The sequence below is a fragment of the Protopterus annectens genome, chromosome 14.part0, assembly GCF_019279795.1.
Source record: "Protopterus annectens isolate FY-2018-M chromosome 14.part0, PAN1.0, whole genome shotgun sequence".
Taxonomy (NCBI): Eukaryota; Metazoa; Chordata; order Ceratodontiformes; family Protopteridae; genus Protopterus; species Protopterus annectens.
Genome location: NC_056748.1, coordinates 997,026,055 through 997,053,787, shown reverse-complemented (window position 1 = coordinate 997,053,787; position 27,733 = coordinate 997,026,055). Strand labels below are relative to the sequence as shown.

Sequence of the window (27,733 nt, the reverse complement as noted above, 5' to 3'; positions counted from 1 at the left end):
CTTGGACATGCCTGAATAAAAAAATACTTTCCTCCAGACAAGTGAAGAAAATGAGTATAACAGCCGTTTTTCTCTAAGCAAGTGAGGAAAGTTAAGTACAAAAACCGTTTTCCTCTACGTAAAGAGGAAGGTTGAGTGGTGTAGTAATTTGTAACTTATTTAGTGCTAACAGCAAGTTCTGAACAAGTGCTGAGCACGAATAAGAAAATTCTAGTGCTAAAACTAAGAATCTGTACCTGGATCTTGTGGTAGATAAGCTAGAATACTTCCCTCGAACATAGAAAGGCTTGGGGGGGCTCAGAAGCTTACAAACAGTCCTGGATACAGCAAATTAGTCTAGTCCAGATACAGGTTACAGGAAAGGTGGGAAACCAGCGCAAATGTGGGCTTTTAAACCAGAAAGTTGAAAGATATGGAAAAGCCATCCAAACTGTCAATATACTACAATTTCTGGGCCAGAAACCACTCTTGTGGTAGATGGGCTACCTAGGGTACCTAGTGCTTACCACTCCCACAGATGAGCTAGAAGGCTTCCCTCCAACACAGAAAGGCTTTGGGAGCTCAGAAGCTTACACACAGTCCTGGTTGCAGCAAATCTGTATCTGGACTAGACTAGTTATAAGAAAGGCCAGAAACAAGCTTAGAATTTTTTTTTTTTTTTTTAGAAAGGGAAACAAGATAAATCAAAATTAAGGGCCCAAGTGGCTTGCTCCCTTAACAAATGTTATCTCTGTATTAGGTAGAGTGAGCTAGTGACACTAGACTGGAATAGAGATGGGATACAGCTGAACAGATGGGACTGACAGGAGTGTCTGAAGTCAAAATATGATCTCACTGCACTCTGTTAGTTTTCTTCCCCATATTACAACAATTTATTTCACCAGTACAGTATATTCACTACATACATGTACATAGTTAGTAGGGAACCTTTCAGCAGTTTCACCTCATTAACAGTACTTATTTCACTTACTTCATTCTTAGAGTTTTGCTTCTGGGTCTCTGGATCTGCTTGGTTGGAACAAAAAAAGTGCCCAACCGTTAAGTAGGCAATTTAGAATTCCTTCAACAATGCATCTTTGGCACAGCTGCTTTTCCACCCATTTTAATACACACTTCCTTAGAATACACCATGCTGAACTTCGTTTGTTAGACAAACAGTAGCTCAAAAGCATGTCAATTCCTTCTCATTGTGATTACTCACAGTAGTACCTCAGCAATCGCATAGTGAGTTCTCTCTCTGCATCTGGGTATGTTAAACACACACACACACACACACACACACACACACACAGTTATTAGTGGGGAGACTAAATCACTAGGTATTAATACTTGGAGGCAGTGATAAGAAAAGTACAGTTTTGTACCTACCATAAAGGTAGATGTTAGAGTGTATACCCTGCTGCAATCATCACACTTGGGTTATCCTGCCATCAGGCGGTCTCGCAGTCGGCCTGAATTCCAAAGTCTTGGTCCAGCATCGGTTGCTGTCGCTTCTTCCCTGACGTCAGTGCGCCAGGGGTATACGAGAGGCATCCGACGCCATTTTCTTCAGTTTTTCTTGCCCCAGATGTCAGGTGCCCACCCCCCCAAATGGTGGTCAGTAGATAGTACCAATAATAAAAAAGTGTAGCATAAACAAAATATCCCTCCAGCTATAAGCAAATACACCACAAAGGTTGTAACAAATTTTAAGGTATAGAAAGGTTTTAGAGAGGGGATGGAGGGACGGTAACCTGGACTGCAGCACTCGAACATCTACATTTATGGTAGGTACAAAACTGTACTATGTTCATCGTGTTACCCTGCTGCAGTCATCACACTTGGGTAGAATCCCAAAGCTAAGGATGGGAGGTGGAGTCAGACAGGGTTAGAGGAGGCTAGAAGGCCCTGCAAAACTGCAGTGGCGAAGCCAGCTCTAGTCTTAGTGTAAAGTGGCAAGTGGTAATGTTTGGTGAAGGTGTGTACTGAACTCCAAGTTGCAGCTTCCAGAATATCCTTGGTTGGCACCCCCCCCCCCGAGGAAGGCTGTAGATGTAGCTGCTGCCCTGGTAGAATGGGGCCTTATGCTAGCAGGAACTGGTTTTCCATGGTGGGTGTAGCAAAAACGTATGCAATGTCCTATCCATTTGGAAATGGTCTGTTTTGAAATAGCCTTTCCTTGTGATGCTGTAGCATAGGATACAAAAAGCTGGTCAGATTTTCTGAAAACCTTAGTTTTATCCAAGTAGTAACGTGGCTGCCTGTGAATGTCCAAGGAATGCAAGAGTCTTTCTCCTTTGTTCTGTGGATTTGGAAAGAAGGTGGGTAAATGGATGGTTTGATTTACAGCCACACTGGATACCACCTTAGGCATAAAGGAGGGGTTAATTCGTAGAGAAACTCTGTCTTGATGAAAAATGAGGAAAGGCTCTACTGCCATTAGTGCCTGAAGCTCTGAAATTCTTCTACCTGAAGTAATTGCTAGCAGCAGGGCAGTCTTCCATGATATAAACTTTAAGTAAGCTAAGAAAGCTGGCTCAAAAGGAGGTAGCGTAAGTTTTTCCAGAACAAAGTTGAGGTCCCAAGTAGGTGTTGGTGCTCTCCTGGAAGGCCTAATGTTTTTGGCCCCTCTGAGAAACTGCCTTAGGAGTGGATGTGAAAATAAGGGAGGATCCATGTTGTAGTGAGCAGAAATAGCCGAGGCGTGGATTTTAACAGATGAAAAAGAAAGCCCTTTGTTTAACATCTCAGTTAGATATTGCAGAATCTGAGGTATGTCAGGCTGAAGGGTATTTTGGCCTTTAGCTTGGTTCCAGGCGCAATTTCCATTTGTCTGAGTAGGCTTTCCTGGTGCTGGGCCTCCTGGCCTCCAGAATAACATCCATAACAGCTTGTGAGAGAGGAGCTGGCTGGTTGCTTAGGTGATTTGCCATGAAGCCAAGTTTAAGGTTTTGAGCTGGCTGTGTAGAATCTGATTGCCTTGCTGTGTGAGCAGATGGGTAATTTGTGGTAGAATCCATGGTGGGCCCTGGGCCATATTCCTTAACAGTGGGTACCAGTGCTGGCATGGCCAGTCTGGGGCAATAAGCATCATTCGGGGTCTCTCCATCCTGACTTTCAACAGCACCTTTGTGAGAAGGGGTAATGGAGGAAAGGCATATACTGTCAGCATTTTCCAACTGAACGAGAGTGCGTCCACTTTCCAAGCTTGATGGTGAACAGTCCTTGTGCAAAATTTTGTTAGCTGATAGTTTTGAGGGCTGGCAAACAGGTCTCTGTCTGGGAGCCCCCATTTCTGAGTTATCATTGCAAATACTTGTGGATACAGTTTCCACTCGTGGGGATCCATGATGTTTCTGCTTAGGTCGTCTGCCAATGTGTTCTTTTTTCCTGGCAGGAATTGAACTTGTAATTGAACTTGGTAAGCCAGTGTTGTGTTCCACAAGTTCATTGCTTGCCTGCATAGAGGGTAGGAGTGTGTACCCCCTTGTTTGTTTATGTATCACATTACTGTGGTGTTGTCTGCCCTTATGATAAGCTATCCTGGATGTAAGAGGTCCTTGAAGGCTGTCAGAGCATTTTGTACAGCTAGCATTTCTTTTTGATTGATGTGCAGATTCCTTTGATCTGCAGTCCATATGCCTTAAACGCACCGTCCTGCCATGTGTGCCCCCCAGGCATAGTCCGATGCATCTGTTGTCATAGTTTGCCTGGCTGGGGGTAGGGTGAAAGGCTGACCCTTGTTGAGGTGACATGCCTGTGACCACCATAGAAACTCCTGTTGAAGGCAGGGAATGAGAGGTATCATTGTTTCCAAGCTGTGGCGGTATTGAGTCCATACACTTTTTAGGTACCATGTAATTTCCTCATATGCAGTTTTGCAAATGGTATTAGTAGTATGCAAGATGCCATGAAGCCCAAGGCCTGCAGAATTTTTCTTGCGGGGAGTTGGGTCTTTGTTGCCATTGTTCTGAAGTATTTTGTTAATTGTAGTTGTTTGTCTGGCGTCAGATAAGGCATCTGGGTCATTGTATTCAAGCTGGCACCCAGGAATGTCATATTTTGTGAGGGCACTAGTTTTGATTTCTTTTCGTTTACTGTGTACCCTAGGCAACTTAGAAGATGTTTTACAAAAGCCAGGTGTTGTAAGAGAATGTCCTTGCTTTCTGCTTGGATGAGGCAGTCGTCCAGGTATGGGTATATTTGAATTCCTCTTTGTCTGCAGTATGCAATTACTGGTGCCAGGCACTTTGTGAAGACCCTGGGTGCAGTACATAAGCCAAAGGCAGTGCAGAGAATTGGTAATGGGTTGAACCTGCAATGAAACTGAGGTATCTTCTGCAATTTTGTCTGATAGGGACATGCAGGTATGCCTCCTTGAGGTCCAACCTTACTAGCCAAGCTTTCTTGCCCAACATGGGAAGAAGCTGCTGCAGTGTTAGCATCTTGAATTTGGGTACTTGCAAGAAGGTGTTTAAAACTGAAAGGTCCAGAATGGGTCTCCAAGCACTGTCCCTTCTGGGGACTAGAAAGAGCCTAGAGTAAAATCCTTGGCCTTGCTCCTGTGTAGGTACCAGTTGAATGGCTCTCATGTCCATGAGAGCTGTAATTTGTTTTTGTGCCTCTGCCCATTGATTTTGTGGCAGGTTTGGCATTCCTTTTATCCTCGGCAAGGTGTGGAAATGGAATCTGTATCCTTGTGAGATAATGTCTAGGACCCATTTGTCCTTTGTGACGATGCGCCAGTTGTCTGCAAAAAGTGCTAATTTTCCTCCCAAGGGAGCTGCCAAAAGAGTTTTGCTTGGCAGTTTGAGGTGTAAGTCATTGTGTTTGCCTTCTAGTAGTTTGGGACCCGTCTTCTCCTCCCTTCTGTGTTGCAGTGCCCCATTGGCGAGGTTTATAAGGGATTTGTGCTGGTCCTCTGCCCCTTGGGCACCTGTATTTACCCCTCTGTGGTCTGCCAGAAGCTGGAAAGGACCAATTTTTTGTTGGCCAATTTCTGCTGAAGCGTGGGGGCTGTACCTGTAAGAAATCTTTGACCATCTGCATAGATTTTGCCTTATCCTCCATTTTCTTTAAAACCTCCTCTGCTTTAACCCCAAATAAGACATCCTGCTGTAAGGGTGCATCTAGTAACTTTGCTTTAACATGATCAGGCAGAGATTGTTCCTTTAACCAAGCATGCCTACGTATAACAGACCCAGTAACAGCTGCTCTGGAGGAAGCTTCCAAGGCATCAAAACCACATTGTAAAGTATGTTTGCCCACCTGTTCAGCTGCATGCAACAGATCCTGCATTTCCTTGAATTCAGACTGTTGAGGGTGCGTGCCCATCTTTTGTTTTATTTGAGACATTAGGAATTGCTGGTATTTAAGCATGTGAAACTGACAATTTAGTGCTCTCATAGCTAGAGTAGCTGAGGTGTAAACCTTCTTCCCCCACCCATCTAGTGCTCTGGAATCTCTTTCAGAGGGTACAGGACTTTTAGCCATAGAAGCCTTAGCCCCTTTGGGACCTTGGGAGATTGTCTCTGGATCAGCAACAGGGCTTTTGTATAGGAATTTGTGAGTCAGGCACTCTATAGTATCTATCTGGTTTGGCTGGAGCAAGAGGCAGAGAATCTGGATTTAGACTAGATTCTAAGAAAACATCATCCACAATGTCTAAAACTGGGGGGATAGCAAGAGGTCTGTGCTGGGGGAGTAAAAGAAACTCTCAGAGCCTTTTCTCCGAGTCGGAGTAGTCCTGACCTTCCCAATGGAAATGTTCCCTCATGGTATGTAAGGTTTCCCCAAAGGAATAATCTTCAGGGGGAGAAGCTGAGGGAATGGAGTCTTCAGCATCAGAATCTTCATAAGGGGGAAAGGAGTAATCCTGTTCCTCAGAGCAGCCTGAGGAAACAGACACTTGATCAGAGGAGGCATAATCCTCCTCTTGTCTAGGCCTTTTGTCGGGGGGGGGGGGGTTGGGAACCCCTGATCAAAGAAATCAAATCTTCAGCCATTTTAAGCATCTGTTTCTTAGGCATAGGGCCTTGACCTGGAGACTGAAGTGTTGTCTTTTTTGGTTTTAGAGGAGTCTTAAGCTTAGCATAAGATTTTATGGTGAGAGTAGTCGGTCTGAAAACACCTTCAGAAACCGAAGGTGTTTCTACAGCACCGGCTTCTCCTTCTGCAATGTCGTCGGTAGGGCCTAAAGAAAATGGCTGCGTCGGCCTAGAACTCTCTGCTAGGGGATCTGAAGCGGTCTGGGGATCCAATTCAGCGGTAGCCAGGGGCTGCGTAGGTGCCTCACTGAAAACCAGAGAACCGACGACCGGCCCAGCCGAGGCCTCGGAGTCTGGCATGGATCTAGGCTGCCTGTCTATCTTTGCATTTTTTATGTACGCCGGTAGTCGGTTGCTCAGAGGGCATAGTGTAATTAAATTTTCTACCGAAGTAGTGTCGTGCGAAATCAAAGCGTCGCTTTATAGTTCGCTTATTGAACCTAGCATGAACCTAGCACAAAACCGACAACCAGTGACGTCATGGTCTGGGCCTAGGCAAGGTATACAAAAAGAATGAAAGTCCTTATGAGGTATTTGCTTCCCACAAGAAATGCAATTGTTAACTTTTTCGGACATCGGACTGAGGCAAGAAAAGGTTCCCCAATGGGGTACTTAGCTTTGAAGACTTCCAACTGAAACTCGATTCGAAAATCTCAGGTGTTGGCCGACCGGCACTTGCAAACTGCTTCTGCTTTAGGCACCGCATGGCAAGAAAGACTGAAGAAAATGGCGTTGGATGCCTCTCGTATACCCCTGGCGCACTGACGTCAGGGAAGAAGTGACAGCAACCGTTGTCGGACCAAGACTTTGGAATTCGGGCCGACTGCGGGACCGCCTGATGGCAGGATAACCCAAGTGTGATGACTGCAGCAGGGTAACACGATGAACATCAAAATATTGCAATTTGGTCCATCTTTGCCCCATCCTTGCATACATTCTCATTTGGTGCAGTTTACATTGGGAAATTACTAACACAAGGATACATGCGTAGAATCAGTCACTATATTCGACCATCTGTCCCAAGCCTTTCTGTCCCATTTTTTCCATACGAGGAAAAATGCTTTCAAAAGAATGTGCTGAAATGACACAACTTTACTTATTTTAATTTTTATTTATTTATTTATATATATTTTTTAACACAAACTATTTACTATCTCCAATTCAGTTATAAAATATTGAGCTGGACAACATTCATAAATTCCACACAGTCCCAAAAACATAAAAATCACCGTAGTCCACACAGTCTTTTTGTGATAACGTGGACTACAACAAAGGGGAAACACTATACAGTCCTGTGGTCTGCTCTTTTTAATCTGTATACCGTGTACCTCTCAAGGTTAGGCCCCAACTTCTTTCTCTCTCTGTAACCATGACTGCTCTTGTTGTGGGTACTTCTCTAACACATATCTCTACAATGGCCTCCCCTCTCTTTCTCTCTCTACACACACAATATATAGCCCCTCCACTTCCAGGATGGAGGTATGACATCCTCTACTCTTGATACACAAAGTTGTCAAACTTGTTTAATGTGAAATGTATTAGTAAGAAGGGGCTGGTACTGTACAAATCTCAAGTAGGCATCCTCTAACTTTCATGTGTTTTATGTACTGCGAAAAAGCCGAAAGAAGAAGATAATCCTCTGACAAGAACAATTGCGTGTATCAAAGTAGTAAGCATTTTGATAGTAATTCCTATGTTTGCTAGAAACAACGGACTAAAAGTAGCGAGGGGTGGAGATATACAGCAGAGCTGTGGATACAAAAGCACTGAAACAGCACAGTCACAGCCTAGCCAGAGTGCAGAAATAACTAGTGAAAACAAACTAAATATCAGGTATAATAACACTTGTAATGCATCTGTGTTTTACATTATCTCTTTTTTCCTGAAGTTGTACAAGACCCTACTCAATAAAAGTTCATAAGCTAATTTATGTCAAGAAACCACTTCTTCCTAAAGTTTTGCATAATCACAATTCAAAATGAAAATGGAAGCAACTAAGTCGTATCAAGCTACCTATCATGAATTGTGGCAATTGTTGGGGATGTTGCAAAACTGGGTCTGTCTCCATTACCTAATGTGAACTGAATTCACAGATGTCAATACAACCACCATCCACCTCCTATTTAGGGCAGGACTATGTTCCCACAGTGCTGTATGCTGCACAACAAGAGACACCTCACAGCATTTTTTTGAAGTTTGGATATTGTTCCATCTACTATGAATTTTGTGGACATTTTTACATGGAAAAACAAAAACTGCCTAATGATACAGTTGCTGCATTTATAAATTTATCTCAATACAAATCAAGTTAAAACTTAGAAAAGTTATTGCTTCAATACAGAACCTATAGAACATATAATATAAGGATGTAATGGTTGACAGTACTTCTGTATTAGGTATTCCTGTACTGTTCTGGACTTCCTCATACAAATGTATCATACAATGCAAGGTGAACTACCCATAACAGCAGATCTCTGAAAGAGATGTTCTTATGCAATACAGAATGTGGGCTTCTGTTCAATGAATTCAGTCATTCATTCACTCAGACTTTTTTTTTTTTTTTTTTTTTATCAGTTGAAGGTCTCCACCCATGACTACTTTGGGATAAAGACAGGGGATTAGCAAAGAAGTGGAAAGCAACAAAATGTTTGAACATCAGTGTGCAAGTCTATTTCAATAGAGAATTACTCCCAAGACTGCAGCATTTCAGAAAATTTCCTTTATGCCAAGGCTCAGGATATTGGGGTTAATATACATTTAACGACTTTTTCTCTTTTATTTGTTATTTACGTTTTACTAACAGGGCGAGTGGACTGGGTCAGTGACCATGTTCAGCAAGGATCCAGGCTCAGGGGGGGAATAAACAGTGAAAACAAATTTAAAGTATACACTAAAAATATGACAAGGGTGTTGCAGAACCTTAAAAAATTTACACACACATTTTTTTTTTATAATAGTAGAATGCTATGCGTTGTCCTACATTTCTAATAATGTAGTAGGTTTACACTAGGTTACATCAGTTTACACTGACTGTAATACATTTTGGCTATATGAAATTGCTACTTACAGGTTTAAATTTTAACTTCCTTGAGGAAAAAATCAAATGGAAGAGTAAAAAAAAATGTACAGAGGCTAAGTGAACACAGGAGTAAGGAAAGTTAAATGCCAAAGAAAGACAGTTGAGAGACTTTTAGAATTTTAACCCTTTAAAGAGTTTACCCATTACTCCTGAAACATTTACAGGCTATTTCTTTGACGAGGTGCTCAAAAAGGCCCTTCTTAGCGAAAACCCCTTCTGATGGACAGGTCCATCTCTCTGGAACAAATTGCTGGCTGAAACAAAGCATCAGGATACTAACAACTACTGTAAATTTTTAAACGTTTTAATGTTACTTATGATGAGGTTTTAAAGCACTTCAACAGTGCAACAAGGAGTATGGATTTTCAATATTTTGACTCTAAACTATACATCTGTATTCACTCTACGATCATTTTTCCATCCTGCAGCCACCCACCTTACACTGGTGTTCCTGCTTTCCTGACCACAGCTTGCCCCATACAAAACTAGTATTATGAACCACCATCTTCAGTTCAAGTGAGAAACTGCCATCACAATACAAACTGTAATTTTAAACTGCAATGTCTAAATACCAAAGATAAGCAGGAGAATAATCCCTGTCCACACTCATCAAAAGGGTCATCACGACAGCACAAAACATTTTAAAAAAGCATGTTTATTAATTTAGCTACCCAACAACTTGTTGTGACCTTTTTAAAAGAATAATCTTGACAGTTTACAGGTTGCGATTAAGCAACTGCAATCACTTAGAGGAAGCACAGGGGTGCCAAATGTTTGTGCTCCCAAAGTAACAGATGTGGCTAAACTCCCATTCTAGGGAAAACTTCTAGATTTCTAATCTCACAAACTGAAGACCACTACCGGCTACAAGAACAAATCAGTCCAGTGTCTGAAGCTGTTCTCCCCGGTCCTATGATGAAAATGTGCTTCTTCCCAGACGATAATCAAATGTAAAATAAATATCAGCCTGAGTAACATGGCAAAATTAAGCATCTCTTATTAAAATACCTTTTATGTTACTTTGAATAATAATCATACTTTAACAGTAACTGGCACTGACCAGGTGATGGAAGTATAAAACTGAAACCAGACAGCAATATGTTCACTCCACGGCCCTTCTGGAATTTCATGGGGAACCACTTCTTCGTTCACACTTCTGTGAAGCACGTTAAACCTTAAACTGTTTACCATCATCCCGATCTGACGAAAACATTCCTGGTTAAACATAACATTGCAAGCACTTTCCTTAGATCTCACAATTCAGAGAAATACTTCAGAAATTCTTTCCAGTATTGTGTCTTAAAGCAGACTGGACACAATTATTGTGTTTGATTTAAAAACAGTTCTTGCTCAAAGTTACTCTTTTCATAATAGACAGTAGCCTACATTTGCAAAAGCAATGTCTTTCAGCTTTTCCTGGTTAGGGGTCACAACAGCGGATCACCAGTCCGCAGACTGATTGGCAGTGGTGTTTTTATGGCGTCAAGTTGCCAGCCCGGTGCCCAGCCTTCATAGAAGGCACACATATACACACACACACACACACACACACACACACACACACACACACACATGCACCTATCTGCATGTCTTTAAAACCCACTTGACTGCAGGGAGGACATGCAGACTCTGCACAGAAGGCACTCCAGCCAAGAATCAAACCAGAGAACCTCTTGTTGTTTGGCAACAATGCTAACCACTGCACCACAGTGGCCGTCACAGTCTATATTTGCACTGGAACGTCTGCAAAAATCTGTACAGTTGAGAGGTATGCTTTAGAGAATGATAGCTCTTGAAAAGTAGCTCTTGAAAAGTATCTCTTGAAAATAGTGTACAAGCCTGAAAGGGATATAAACACTGCATGTGCATTTTGCAAAGCAAATTTAAATTAATAAAAGGAAGAATTGCTAAATCAAGACTGAGATTAATGTCCATTATACAACGACTCCCCATTAATATTCAAAAATGTGCACGCTGATTGGTCAGCGTGCACGTTGTAAATCAGAGTTATAGTAATGGAAAAAGGTCCGGTCACCCGGACTTTTTCATTTACTATAACTCCTTTTTTTTTTTACAGCAACGGAGAACGCAAGATCTCCATTGCTTCACACTGTCTCGCTATGTTAAATGGGTTTAACATAGCGAGACAGCTTTAAAAAAAGCAATGGAGATTCTGCTTTGCTTTTTTTAAAGCTGTCTCGCTATGTTAAACACATTTAACATAGCGAAACAGTTTGTAAAAAGCAACGGAGATTTTGCTTTCTCCGTTGCTTTTGCCCACAGCTCTGATGTACTGTGTAGGGATACACATGCGCAGTACATCAGAACTGCCACAGAATACCAGACAGCTGCGGAAGGGCAGCAAGGAGGCATTATACAATGCCATTATTTAAGAAAAGTAATTATTTTTTTTCTTAAATAATGTCATTAATATAATAACACGCCTGGGTGTGGGTAATGCTGGATTTACCCATGGTTGGCTTTGTTTGGCCATTCGGGCTTCGCCCTCGTGACCAAACCACACCAACCATGGGTAAATCCAGCATTACCCACACCCAGGCGTGGGTTATTGCTATATAATTCCATACCTTCCAGTATCTGAAGACGTGTGCACATATAGGCTGTTACTTTTTCACCTTACCATCCTGACTTTACCATGTCTCTCGGTCTCTGTTCCCTTGATCAACTCTCGAAACACTTAACCAGAAATGTTTTTGCGATCTTGGAGTTGGTATATATAGTTGGGGAGGTGAGGAGGCAAAACCCCCCACTTAAATGGGTTAGATTTCACGTAGATGTTCATAAGTTGTGGCTTTGGGCAAGTATTTCCTTGCCCTTATTACATTCAGAGAATTATTTTGGTGATTTGGTGTCGATGGATAGGTGTTCGCCAGAAATGCATTTTGGCGATGTAATACAGATCAGTTTTATTTGTGTGTGTGTGTGTGTGTGTGTTTTTTTTAATCACTTATCTTGGATTTATTTCAGACAACACAGTTCATTTTGGGCTTTCTTTGCTTGCTTTATCATTTTCTAAAGAAATAGTGCTTTATCTAATCATTTCACAAAACACACACACTACGGTTTATGACTCGTCTCCTAAAAATTTCTGTGCCTCATTCAAATTACTTGCCTCTCATTCAGATTAAACTGGAGGAGGTACCATAGTGTCCAACCTGGTAAATTCAAACTCCCCAACAACTGTTTTCCATAGGAAATGACTGATGGTGCACTTTAAGTGTTCAACAGCAGTGATCTTGTTCTTTTGGGATATTGTTTTCCCTTTTTTGTGTTGTTGTTGTGCCTCTGGATATGGCGTATATAATTTGGGGGGGTTGAAAGGCTTGCACTCTACATGGTGGGTGTGGGAGGGAGCTTACATGGTCAAGCAAAAAAAAAAAAAAAAAAACTACCTTCTAGAATAACTGCAGTTTGTTATTTTACAAAATAAAATAAGCACAACAACATGTAATTCAACAAGTCATAGTAGAAGGCCCCTCTTCAACATCCTCACCCCACTTTTAAAAGTTAAATATTCATGGACAGCGTCACAGTCTGAAATAGCTATTAAAGCGCCCGTAACTAACATATAACTGGTTTAAATCTTAAAAGAACACAGCATTCAATGCACAGACTCCTAGGGCAGGTATGACTACTACACGTAATGAGGCCAGATTTTAGTAGTTCTAACATAAAATGGCTAACATTTATTCTTGTTCCTAATGCTATCACTATAAAATACATTACTGGTGTGACTGCTAAGAGTTTAACCAGAACAGGTCACCAACAGTGGTGTACCTTAAGAAGTCTTATGAACATTTAATAGACTTCCTATTCACATAAAACAGAGATCCTCACTGACCAAACACAACCTAGAAATATTCCAGAAGGGAGAAAACAGGTGGGGTTAAAGGATACACAGATACGACTTTGGCCAATGATTTTAAGTATTCTCTTTGCTAGGCGCAGGAGTTTACTCCAAAATGAGTATGGCAGTATGCCAGTGAAGGTACATACTGGAACCATGTTACTCAAGTCAATATTTTGTTAAGCATCAGTTGTTTGAGATGCTTTGCTACAAATTTGAGCATGCCACTCCCACAACCCAAAAAAGAATTCAGAGCTATTTTAACACCAAAGAGAAATATGTACATGTATGTTAGAGTACAGTACTCAGCTTTTTATCAAACTGAATATGCAGCCATCCCAACACTGTACATATGTCCATACTTTTTACTTTTAGAATACCCATCACACATGACAACTTAACAGTAGTAGAATTTTTAAGCAACATGTTAACTATAACAGAATACGCTAGAGATGGCTGAACATGGACATTTTGCAAAACTCAGAAAATATTGTTATAAATGTTACATGGAATACAGTACAAATAATAATATAAAAAATCATGCAAGACTTGTTTCCACATTTCTGTTAAAATAACTTTAATCTTGGATATTGGATTTCAGATTAGGTTTGACAACATTAGGAATAAACAATCTGCAATACATACCTTATTCTGGTACATAAACACATTTCCAAATCCTCCTGTTCCAATTCTCTCTTTCATCTCCCATGAGCCAAATACTTGAATCTGACGAAATGGTGGCTTCTCCATTACAGACTAATAAACTCCAATCTACTGGGCAAAAATGAACAAACAAAAAATAAATGCATAAATAATGGCAATGTATACCACAGCATATTTTTTTCAATTATGTTTTTATTGCTTCTCCTCTTGAGGCACAACGTCCCCTATTCTCTCCCTCATAAATATGTGTGTGTATATAGATATATAAAATGTATACATATTATACATTACATACATACACACACAAACACACACATATATATATATATATATATATATATATATATATATATACACACACATATACACACACATACATACATACATACATACAAGTGAGCGAGTGTTTGTACGTTGTATGTGTGGGTAAGGGTAGGGAGGTGTAAGTGCGAGTGATGGATTTCTCGGGGTTTGTGTATGTGTGATGTGTATGTGTGTGCGAGTAAGTGGAGGATGGTGTGGTGCGAGTTTTTTTTTTTATGTTTGTGTGACCTCGGAGTTGGCATATATATACACGAGGGGTGTGGGGGGCACAGCCCCCCTGCTCATCTGTAGTGTAGGGTTGTGTGGTTTGTGGGCTGTGGGTGGAATGGTGTGTGTGCTATGTGGTGTATGGTGTATGTGTGTTCGGGATTGTGGGTTTCGGTTTTGTGAATGGTTCGACTTTATAGTCTCAGGTTACTGAAATTCGGGATTTCAGTAATTCCAGATTATGAAGTGAAACTATATATATATATATATATATATATATATATATATATATATATATATATATATTTTTTTTTTTTTCTCTCAAATCACACACATTATATATATATATATATATATATATATATATATATATATATATATATATATATATATATATTAATAATATACAGACACACACACACACACACAGTGGATATAAAAAGTATAGAGATATCCATCCCTGTTAAATGCCAGGTTTTTGTGATATAAAGAAGTGAGACCACAATAAATCATTTCATAACTTTTCCCACCTTTAAATGTGACCTATAACCTGCAAAATTCAATTGAAAAACACAAATCTGTTAGGGGAAAAAAATATAAAAAATAAAAAAAAGTACAATACTCCTGCATGTGCATACCCTTAAACTAATACTTTGTTGTGTGTGCACACCCTTAAAACTAATGCTTTTTTGAAGCACCTTTTGATTGAATTTCAGCATTCAGTCTTCTTGGTAGGGGTCTGTCAGCATGGCACATCTTGACTTGGCAATATTTGGCCACTCTTCCTTGCAAAAGCGCTCCAAATCTGTCAGATTGCAAGGGCGTCTCTTGTGCACAGCCCTCTTCAGGTCACACCACAGACTTTCTATTAGATTTAGAAATGGGCTCGGACTTTGCCATTCCAAAACTTTAAACATTTTCTTCTGGTGAAGCCATTCTTTTGTGGATTTGGATGTATGCTTGATGTCATTGTCGTGTTAAAAGGTGAAATTCCTCTTTATCTTCAGCTTTCCAGCAGACCCCTGAAGCTTTTGGGCCAAAAGTGACTGGTATTTGGAACTATTCATAATTCCCTCCACCTTGACTAAAGCCCCAGTTCCAGCTGAAGAAAAGCAACGGCAAAACAGGATACTACCACCACCATGCTTCACCGTGGAGATGGTGTTCTTGGGGGTGCAAAGTATTGTTTTCGCGCCAAACGTAACTTTTGGAATCGTGGTCAAAAAGTTCAACCTTGGTCTCAGACCAAAACATATTTTCCCACATGCTTTTGGGAGACTTGCTCTGCAAATTTAGCCAGGCCTGGATGTTTTTCCCTGTAAGAAAAGACTTCAGTCTTGCAACCCTACCCCATAGTCCAGACATATGGAGAGCAGGAGAAATTGTTGTCACATGTAGTATGCCACCAGTACTTGCCAGAAATTCCATCAGCTCCTTCAATGTTGCTGTAGGTCTCTTGGCAGCCTCCCTGACCAGTTTTCACATGGTCTTTTCATTAATTTTGGAGGGACGTCCAGTTCTTTACAACGTCATGGTTGTCCCATATTTTCTCCACTTTCTCCACTTTTTGATGACTGTCTTCACTGTGTTCCATGGTATATCTAATGCTGTGTGTTCCATGGTATATCTAATGCTGTGGAAATAATTTCGTTCCCTTCTCCTGACTGATACCTTTCAACAATGAGATCCCTTTGATGCTTTGTAAGCTCTCTGCAAACCATGGCTTTTGCTGTAGCAGGCAACTGAGTAAATGTCAGGAAAATCCTACTAGGACAGCAGAACTTTATTTGGAGTTAATCAGAGTCTCTTTAATTGATGGCAGGTGTGTACCCAAGAAGACAGAATGCTATAAATTAAAATAAAATGTGCTTCAACAAAGTATTAGCTTAAGGGTGTGCACACTTATGAAACCAGCTTATTGTATGTTTTTTATTTTGTATTATTTGTTTCCCTTACAGATTTTTTTTTCAACTGGGGTACAAGTTATAGGTCACATTAAAGCTGGGAAAAGTTTTGAAAGGATTTACTATGGTCTCATTTTTTTTTTATATCACAAAAACCTAGGATTTTAACAGGGGGCGTGTACACTTTTTATACCACTGTGTGTGTATATACATAGACACACTATATATATATATATATATATATATATACATATACATATATATATATATATATATATATATATATATATATATACATATATATATATATATATATATATATATATATATATATATATATATATACATATATATATATATATACATATATATACATATATATATATATACATATACATATATATATATACATATATATATATATATATATATACATATACATATATATATATATATATATATATATATATATATATACACATACATACATATATATACACACACACATATATATATATATACACACACACACACATATATATATATATATATATATATATATATATATATATATATATATATATATATATATACACATATACACACACACACCTCTACATATACATATACACACATATACCTGTCATCCCAATTCCCTTGTGACTGACTTGCTTCTTCTGGACCATGGCCCCTACCTCACAGACAAAGTCATAACAAGCAATGGAGAGAGGAGGGCAAAAGATAGGAGCATCCCAAAACAATGTCACCCTGACGGCAGGAAGAGGTCTTATCTCCCTTCTCCACCCTGTATCCCAGTACAATGACAGCAATGTAATCCATGCATTTTGCTTCCATGCAAGCACATTCTGTAAAGGATGATCCTTCTGCACTTCCTTTAATGCAAAACTGTCTAGGCTAGCATTCCTGGCCTCTGTGAGGGATGTATCTAGCTATGTAAATTCTTCTCCCTCCCTGAAGGGCAATCAGGTGAGCCACTTAAGCATATTCCCTAAATGAAAAAGAAGAAGTTATGTACCTACCATAACGTTCCATGTTAGTTGTCTTCTTCTCGCCTTCTTTCTTGCTGGTTGGGTTCGGTGTCGATCCTCTGCTCCGACTCGGCCATCTTCAAAAGCTCGAGAGCGGTTTACTGGCTCGAGGCCACCCTATATCCCATGATGCCTGGCGCTACCAGATCTTGTTTGGCAAGTCTAACTGCAGACATAAGGAAAGGATCCTATCCTGGAATGTATAAAACCTACCAGAGAGGCTGCTAGGCAGAAAAGAATAGCCAGAGAAGACTCGGACAGTGAAAAACCATAAGGAAGTCTTCTCTGTCTACTAGGACAGGGGGATGGAGGGTGGGACGCAAGAAAGAAGGCGAGAAGAAGACAGCTAACATGGAACATTATGGTAGGTAGATAACTTTATCTCGCCTTCATTCTTGCTGGTTGGGACAGCGTCCCTAGCACCTAAAATCCTGGGTGGCTCATTGGAACAAACTCTTCAGAACAGTGGAACCAAAATCAGCTCTTATCCTGGAAACCACATCCAACTTATAATACAAAATGAAAGTATGTGGGTTGGCCCACATAGCTGCAGCACAAATAGATTCCATGGGCAACCTAGTCTGAAAGGCCACAGAAGTGGCTAAAGCTCTGGTGGAGTGATCTTTTGCTCTGGTGGAGTGACCTTTTGGTTCAACAGGCAATACTTTATTCCTCAGTTGATAGATAAATGTGATGACAGAAGTCAACCACCTGGATAAGGTTACTTTTGAGACTGGAAGACCTTGTTTTCCCTCAGCATAAGAAAGGAAAAGTTGGTCGGATTTCCTGATGTCCTTAGTTCTATGCAAATAAAAGTGGAGTTGCCTGTAAACATCTAACTGATGCAATTTATATTCCGCCCTGTTGGTGTGGTTGGGAAAAAACACACAGTAAGGTCTATGGACTGATTCAAGTTATTCTCTGAAGAGACCTTAGGAAGGATGGATTAGTCCTGAGAGCAACCCTGTCATTGTGGAACACTAGGTACGGAGGACGGGTACAAAGAGCCTGAAGTTTCAAAACTCTTCTGGCTGAAGTAATAGCTACCAGAAAGAGGGTTTTCCAAGATAAAAACTTCAAGGAACAAGATGCTGCAGGTTCGAAGGGAGGCAAAATTAGAGAAGCTAAAATCAAATTTAGATCCCACGGAGGTGGAAGATATCTCACTGGAGGCCTGAGCAGAGTGGTCCCTTTGAGAAAGGCTTTACATAGCTTATGAGACATGATATTATTTTCCGACAGGCCAATGTGAAAATTTGAAATTGCAGCTAACTGAACTCTAATTGTAGCGGAAGTGGACCCAGCATGAAAGAGTTCCACAAGAAATTCCAAAATGTGGTGTACAGGGGCTGAAAAGGGGTCTATACTCTTAGCCTCTGCCGAGGAAGAAAAATGTTTCCACTTACTAGCGTAGGTTTTTCTAGTCATAGACTTGTGCGATAAAATAATTTCACTCACAGAGGGGGAGATATCAGGAAGCCTGGCTAAAGTTGGAAGTGGAGCAACCAAGCAGTGAACTGGAGAGATTGCAGGGATTGGTGCAGCCCGCCCGACTGATGGATCAGAAGGTCTGGAACTAGGTCCAGAGTCCAAGGCTGCTCAAGAAGATGATGATGCAGGAACAGGAACCATATTTGTCGAGGCCAGTAAGGAGCAATGAGGATCATTTTGCAGCCCAATATGGTAGCTTTCTGTATTAGCTTCGGGATTACGGGAAACGGAGGGAATGCATAAAGAAGTCCCTGAGGCCAATCGTGGACTAGAGCGTCTCTGGGGGAATGTCCGGGAAGTGGAAGGAGAGAGAAGAAATTACTGCACTTACTGTTGAAGGGGGTGGCAAAAAGGTTGCACCAAGGTTGGCCCCATTTGCAGAATATTTGGTCCGCAACTACTTGATTCAGAGACCACTCGTGAGGCATGAGAATTGCTCTGCTCAGCCTGTCTGCTATGACGTAGGACCTCCCGGGGATGTGCGTTGCGATCAGAAACCGTTGGGAAGAGATCACCCACTGCCAGAGTCTGAGTGCTTCTCGACATAGAGGGTAGGACTTGGTTACGCCCTGCTTGTTGATGTACCACCCTACTGACATATTGTCCGTTTGAATTGCAATGGTCCCGGTAGGAAGACAGTCCTGAAGAGCTTGCAACGCTAAAACCACGGCCCTCATCTCAAAGACGTTTATATGCAGACAGTACTCGTGAGGATGCCAGGTGCCTTGGACTGTTCTGCCCTGACAATGCCCCCCCACCCGATCAGGGAGGCGTCCGTGGTACTGTAGCAACTGGAGGGGGAAGTACAAATGGTCTGCCCCGGGGCACTGATGTGGAGACCATCCACCACGCAAGGTGCTTTTTGCAGGCTTCTGTGATCATAATCATGCGAGACATGGGAAGCTGCTGGAAGGACCATTGGGTGAAAAGAAGCCACTGGAGAATCCTCATGTGAAAATGAGCTGGAGGAACAAGTATGATCGCTGCTGCCATGAGACCCAGAGTTTGGAGGACGAACCTGGCTTGAATTCTTTTGCATGCTAATAAGACCTGTACATGTTGGCGAATCCCTAATACCCTGTCTGGTGGAAGGCTCGCTGACATGGTCCTTAGGAATGTGACTAAGAAAAAGCACACCTCGATTATGGGCACAGAAAGACTGCAAAGCCATGCAAAAGTTATAAGAATGCCTGAAAATCAGCTAGAGTTATATTTCACTTGGTCCAAAGAAAGAAAAACTCCAACTGTGGATGCTAGTCCTATTGAATTATGTCACATGGCCATGACTCACCTTTATGTATTCACCTTTGTTGACCAGGAAAAGTCTGGCTGAGTAAAACCCATTTTCAGCACAGAAAGGCTTCACAAGTAGGTTACACAATGCAAATTTATAAAATTCAGAGTAAAAACATCTCCACATAATGATTTTTTAAACATTTCTTACATAAGCATAGCATTTTAACACAAAAAGAGAGAAAAAAAAACAAATTGGCTAATTGTTGAATACAAATATAAAATACAAAAGCAACTGATGCATTTTTACAGGATAGCTACAGGGAAAAGATCAAACTAGTGTGCTTTTGAGGTTAGTAATAATTTACAGGTAGACAAGTAGTAGTGTAGCTTACAAACTGATGAGAGACATGAAAGGAGAAAATTATGGAAAGGAGCAGGAAGATAAATGAACAGAGGAAGAAATAGTAGTTAGTGGTGGGGTGTGAGAGGAGGAGGAAGACTATGATCACAAAGTCTCAAACATACGCAAGCAGAAAGACACAAACATTGGTCTCAAACTCTAACATATAGAGGCAGGGGCAACAGCGTAGAGTTGTGAACAGTTTATCTGTGTTTACATGGACATAGGATCAAGATCAGCCTCAACCTATCACACACCAGCGAAAGTCATTTAACATAATCCATGACCAAAGCAATCTCTAAAAGTACAGAGATGTTCACTTATAATTAAAGCCCTATTCCTACTCTGTCAAAGGCAATGCATACATGCTATACTACACCTGCAGTCTATCCATTAATTTCTACTTTTCATCTCCAGATGCTCTAACAATAATGAATGTGAAAACAGCAGATAACCTAAAAAGGCAGAAGAATACAACACATAATACAGTTCCAAAATCATTATCCTGTAAAACATTCAGACAAGTGAAGACCCCAGCTTAACAGATGGTAAACTGTCATGTGACATAGGTATTAAAAAAGAGAGATGAAGGAGATGAAGCAACATACACTTCCAGTTTGATGATGTTTGTTAACTGACAGCATGATCTTGTACTTTAAGCTGATGGTAAAGTAATTCTAAGAGGAACAAGATTAAAAATACTTAAACACATGGAAAAAAGCATGCAAACTTACACATTAAGTAAGACAGACTGGTGAAAACAAAAGCATTGTTGAAACAGAAAGTATGGTTTCCACACTAACACAGGCACTGAAGCCACACCTCACAATTGCCTAATTTACCAAGTAAATGCACAAAGCAAAAGCTCATTTCCTGTCATGACAACAGCACAACAGTGAGGAGAACTGAAGGTAGCCATTTGTGGTCTTGTATCAATGATTATTAAGAGATGTTTTTCTGCGAGTACATGTAGCATATGCTCAGTAACTAAGTGATCTAGCTTAGCTGTCAGCACATCTACTATTAAAGTCATTCCTGCCACGCACAGTATCAAACATATCAAAGTTACTCAGAATTGATACTAGACCTATTACTGAAACGCAACTTTCAAACATTGCTAAAGATACAGGTTTTGGACACATGGTGATTGCACTTCTGTGGTCCCAGTTAATACTGCTGAAAGATGCATGCGTGCTCTAGACAAAGCTTCAAAAATAATTTGCAATAAAAAGAATGGCCTGGAAAAAATATATATAAAATTCTTCTTAAGAGAGAACAAAACACTACTGCATTCTACGAAAGGAAGCGTTCAGTCCTCAAGACAGACACTGATGAAAAAATGTTTTTAAAACCAAGACCACTAATATAAACATTCCAAAACATGTGATGACAACTCTATGTGAGGTTATGATACCATAAAATGCTTATGAAAATCTAGTTAATGCCAAAATCAGAACAAAAAGACAATACACCGTATTTGGCAGTTCAAGACAAAATACAGTGTGAGCAAGCTAAAGACAATTAAAAATTTTAAGCAAATGCCAGCTGATGACATAGACCATAACCACAATTACATCTGGATATCTAAATCTTTACAGGAAAGGCAAGTATATTTTACACTGCACTTACATATACACTCAAACATTTTTTCAGCCTTCCTTACAGTCTTATGGTTGGAAAGTACAGCAGTGAAAGCTGCACTTCTACAGAGTGAAAATACGTAAAGGAACAGTAGGTGTTCAAATTCCTCACTACTGCAGGAACTTAACCTTTAGGTTACATGGGTTATTTCCTGCCTATTAAAAAACACCAACCAGCTTCACAAAGCTCTGGTCCCTCCCACTCCTCCACTCTAACTGTTAACTGGCTAATTTCAAAGAGGAAACAACAGTCAGAGTGAATTCATCAGGAATTTTTAGTCCACGCAGTGTCAGAAGAGCCAAAGCACCCCGAAATAACCATTATCAATAAAACGTATAAACAAACACAGACCTATTTTATATCCCATCTACAACTATATACAACAGCGGGGTGGAGGGTGGGTGTGGCTCCTGCATCAGTGAGGAATTCAAACTGTTATGGGCAAGTGCAACTTACTCGACTGTAATATGGTCATCATTTCTACTGCTGCAGCAGCCCTTTGGCTATATGGGTTTAATACCAAAGCCTATCCAGCCTTGGAAGGAAATTTCCTTTATGCATTTCTACGATTTCCACTAACACCTTGGAGACCAAAGGCGATGGGGAGACTTCAACTTACAAGAGATATTGGCAGTGCTCCATAACTTGATGTGCTTTGGTTTGTCTGAAGGATTCCACAGGCCTTACTCTTTTGAAAACTGCTCCCCAAGAAAAATCTGACTTGTCTGTGGCGACAGATTGGCTTGGGGTATGAGGAGAGAAGGGCAAACTTGGATTCAGTTGAATTTGTTGTTTCTACCAATAAAGTTCCCTTTTTATTAAACCCCAAACTATACTTTTATACCTCAGAGAATGCAAATGCTGAGGCCATGTGTGTTTTAGAAACCATTGCATCTTTCTCAAGTGTAATCTGGCAAGAGGTACTGTAAGAATCTTAGAAGCCATGAACTCTATGATCCTGAGAAATTCTCTTGTTCAAGTCAGAGACTGACTAGAGAATATCAGGAAATATTCTAGATAAAGATCCACCCTGTCTTGTGTGAAAAACTACTGAATATAAGAATCTATAAAAGACACACCAGAAACAAAATTCTGGGAGACTGAGTCAAGAAGGATTTTGCAATATTTCTCTGGAAACCCAGATTGGTCAAGACAGAAATAACCCATGTTAAATGACGCTTTACTACTGGATAAAGGCTCTGCAAATAAAAACAAGTTGTCTAAGGAAAGATCGCAATGCCATTCAGTTTACAATAAGCTATGAATGGGGTTTGCTACCCCTGGAGCTGTGGATAAACTAAAAAGTAATGCAGAGAACGGATATTGTGACCCAGAAAACAGAGATCATCATTAATTTCTTGAATCTTATTGCTATGCGAACATGACAGTAAGCATCTTTTATGTCTAGAATTACCAAGTAATTCATTTGAAACATGAAAACAAGTTCTGCAAAGTCAATTTTGAACTTTGGAGCTTTCACGTACAGATTTGAAACAATAGATCCAGTACTATTCTCCAAAAGGCCTCTTTCTTTAGTATCCAAAACATTCTGCAATAGAAGCCTTTGCCCCTTTGACTTAACTGCATTGGTTATAGGATTTCATGGCTGTGTAAACACTGAAGAAAAAATGATGTTTGTATGGAGGGTGGGGAGGTATTTTCCTGAAAGAAGGCTTTTGTATTCAACGCCATCTGTAACCCTCCTGCACCACAACATTCAGGAGTCTGAAACAATGTTTTGCCAAAAGGGAATGTTGAGTGACAGTTTTTGGACAGATTTGTAGGGATATTGGCTGGGGAGAGGGAAAAAAGGGTAAAGACTGCTGGATGGCATATTCATTCTGTGTTGATGTCAGTCTTCTGACAAGACCACCATTTTTTATTGTAGTTAACCCCCCCCGGGCATCTTTTTTTTTTTCTTTGCATTTCGTCGGTCAGAAAAGGATTTCTCTTGCTTTATGTGTAAGAGGAAGACCTGTAAGATTTGTACTGTAGTATAGGAAATACCAAACTCCATGTTTTAAATTTCCCTTTATTTGTATGAGAACATGGGTAGCAAAAATGCCAAACAAAACCTCCTTATCAAAAGATGACTCCAATATTTCAGACTTCACCTCATCAGAAAACATTTAGTTAGGTACAAAAGCAAATATTTTGAATGTTATAGCAGTAGCCCTAAACACAGCATCTGCACAATCATACACTCTTCAAAACGTTTACATAACCGGAGAAAGGGTAGAAACAGTCTAGTTCAAAACAGAGCTTTCTTCTTTAGGAAGAGTATTTTATTATTTTATTTTATTTTCCTCACTGTCCATATGGCCTAGCATAAATTTCTACATGTCTGGTAATTCATAATTCTTCAAAAAGTGGATGAAAACATTCTCTTACCTATACTGTCCAACATTTTACTGACTTACCACCAGGTAACGGGTTGGTACTGAGCACCTTTTTTTTTTTTTTTTTCTTCTTTTTAAAAACCCAGACTGATGGATATCAGGATAAGCACATAAGCATTCAACACATCCTCCAGGGCTGGCAGAGGAATGAGGTATATCCATTTGCAACCTATTATAATATCTTCTCAGTTCAGTGGGAACGATACTTTACCATAAAAATACCTCATTCATTCTGGTAATAGTCTGATTAAAACAAAAGTCCTCCACAGCAGGATAAGAATTAAAGTTGTCCTCACAGATAGTTGGACTTGGGAATCTACAGGAGAAGAAGCCCCCTCCATTAAAAATCAGTATCGTCAGACACCATTTCCTCAGGGAACGCCCATCTGCAAAGGTTTGTGTGTACCAAGATTTACTGCCTGTAATGCAAGTCTAGCCAAGACAAGGAGCTCATCTTTAACATTAACAACTTCATCAACAAAGAAACAAAAAGGAAAAAACCAAAGTTTAACAGGCTTTCCAGCAGAAGAGGACTGAATCAAAGTTGCTATGTGTGGCCAGTCTAATGTTCTTTGCCCCTGTTACTCTGAGTAAGGTATCCTGGAGAATCTCCCGGATCCAGAAAAAAGATAGTTTTCCCATGCCTGTATTGGGCATGGCAAGAGCTAAATAGGAAGTGATTGACCCATGGTTCATGCCAGCCAAAAGGACAACAGAGGAAGCCAGAGGAGAACCACCAATGGTCACTGCAGGTTCACCCATTATCAGCTGAGGCACAGAGTCCATAACAGTGGTAAAAACTCCCTGTTAAGTGACTTTGTTCTAGGTACTGCAGGAGAAGAGCCAACCAGATCACAGTAATGCAACTGGGAAAGAAGCAACAAAAGCAGTAAGTGTAGCTGCAGCAAGTTGGTCAGAAGACAAGTTAAGTTTTCACTAACTGCTCACAAGTGGCACGCTTACACTCAACGCTTTCCCCAGTCCCTTAGTTTATAAAAAGGGAAAGTAGAACAGAATTCCCCAGTCTGTACTATTCAAACACAGAAACACACAGCCAGAATCACAATGGTAGGCAGGTTGTCAAGAAGTGAATAAAAGCATTACACTGACACTAATTTCCTGCTTGTTCCTCCATAAACATTTTAGTCCCACAAAGTTCAAAAACATTTACATAAACAGTACAGAATTTTTCACAAAATTAGCCACAGATACCTTAATAAAAAACAGTCTACGCTAAAAATATTGACTCCAACAGAAAACATCCACAACTGTGAAAAATGCAAAGTTTCTTAAAAGGGAAACACTGCTTTTAGTCAAAAAAGCATTTTATCTAATTTTTATGTTAATACTTCCTGAGTGGAGGGATTACCCAATGGGAAATTATCTGCCATAAAATGACGCTCTTAGCTGACCACTGTTCCTGTGAAGCCAGAGAGATACTTCTTCTCGAGATGGTCAGAAAGTACTAAAGAAAGATGCACTCTGGCTAATCCCAAGAAGGAAAATCAGCAGTCAGACTAGAGGAGTTGGGGGGGGGAGGGGGGCCAAGCTACAGCTTTTTGAAACTGGCCGGTTGTTGTTTCCTATGTGGGAAAGAACTCATACAGCCTAAGGGTAGTGATGCAGTGGGAATGCTTAACATTTTTTTTTTTTTTTTACTTGGGACAAAATTCTAACTAGGCTTGTGATCCCTGTAAATTAGAAGGCTTTAGAACACTGAAGTGAGTGGAATGGAAGATTCCAAAGTTCTGGAAACTTGTCAGTCTGGATTTAAGTGGGCTAGTACATGATTTTAATGCAAGTAATATTTAAAGAACTAAAATAATCAAAAATGCTCAGTTTGTGAATCAGTTTTACAGAAGAATAGTTAAATGTCACAGTGGTGCTGTACTCCAGGTGCAAATCTACCTATGTTGTTTTGGACTTAGAGATTTTTTAAGATGCTCAACCAAAGTCACAGAAATAACAGATCCTTCCTACAGCAGAGTATGCACTAAGACTACTGTGGCTACTCAGTCTGGTTTCTTTACACAAGACTGTAGACAGACATTCTACGGCAGTTTAACAGTAGGGTATTAATCTTCTGTACTACCTTTATGTTGCATAGACATGAAAAATGCTTCTAGTCACACTTCAGCACACCTGTGATCTTGATCAGACTGAAAAGATGTCACCTCTGGGCTGCTTAATTCCAAAGAGCTGTCCCAAAACAGAATAGTGTTTTTGAAGACTTAACCCAATGTCTTGTTTCCCCATTACAAACCTGTATGAGATTACTAGATGGTTTATACGGTTTTTACTTCTTAGTGTGACACCTCAGGTAATTTGTGTGCAGAACAACATTTGCCTTGGTTAAATGAACAGAGAGTTTAGAAACAAAACAGAGTTAAGGGCCTATGAGTGGTCCATAAAGAACACCTCTTTTCACAGGGAGCAGTTCAAAATGGGAGTGATCAATGTTTATCCTAATTAATCTTGTTCCTCAGATTCATAAAAAAAAAAAAAAAAAAAAAAAAATCAAGCAATGACATTCGCTTCTTATGATGTACTGAAATCAATGCTTTTGAGGGGGTCTAATAAAATACCCTTGGTAAATATCCATTATCCACAGTTCTTAGGATGGTATCGGTGAGAAAGAGAGCAGAAATTGCTCAAAACACAAAGTTCTTTAGTAAAACTATGTTGTTGCTGATTAAGCAAGCCATATGCTTTCATATGTACTTTCACCCGACAGGCCCCACTTTCAGCTTTTGGAGAAAGACTTATAGTAGGCATAAATAATTCAAACTTCAGATGAAGTTTAAGAGACGGTTTGATTTAACTATAAAAAAGAGGTTTCATATAACCAGGAGTGTATAACATAGCTGCAACTCTAAGAAAACATAATATAGTTCCAAAATGCTGTTAACTTTGCACCCATAAAAATAAAATGTAATGCTGCTACTCACTTTAAAGCAGAGTAAAAATAACATGTCATCTATCCCTACACATTCTACCTCACTGATTTAATGGAAAACCATCAGAGAAGGGAACTCCCCTTAAACCCACACTAACTTTAACCCCTGCCTATGCCAACCGAAGTGTGCCTCTCAAACTCTTGTCACTTCAATCGAACATGCCCTGTTTTCTCAACCTAGTTAGAGGCCTTTCCACCATTACAGTGCCTTGGAAATTGGAAAAATTTTCTTTTCTTCTTTACTTTTGTCCGATGGGAACATTTATCTTCCGCTTCCTTACCTTTGTCTGCTGGTTTAAATGCAACAACAAAAACTAAGTTGCCAGAAAACCCAGCTCAATTTGTCCTTGCTATATTGTTGTCTTCATCCCCCCAATACCCTACCCCAATTCCTACCCACCCCTACATCTACATTTTTTTACCTACACAAAATCAAGCATAAAACATCAATCTATTTACTCGGCACACCACAAAACTCCCATCTTCCTTC

The 27,733-nt window shown here is 40.1% G+C and overlaps 1 protein-coding gene across 3 annotated transcripts in view; it reads right to left on the bottom strand.

The window, feature by feature from the left end:
* Positions 1-27,733, bottom strand: part of CHUK (component of inhibitor of nuclear factor kappa B kinase complex) — a 1,226,492-nt gene that overhangs the window by 1,174,376 nt on the left and 24,383 nt on the right. The window contains exons 1-2 of one of the 3 annotated variants that reach the window (XM_044056798.1): positions 21,877-21,898; positions 13,619-13,744 (exon numbers count right to left, since the gene is read on the bottom strand). In XM_044056798.1, coding sequence (XP_043912733.1) covers positions 13,619-13,723 — 105 coding nt within the window. In that variant the 5' untranslated portion in view covers positions 13,724-13,744; positions 21,877-21,898. Of the gene's footprint in view, positions 1-13,618; positions 13,748-21,876; positions 21,899-27,733 lie in introns of those variants that run through there. The other 2 variants (XM_044056797.1, XM_044056796.1) reach the window with 2 other exon arrangements.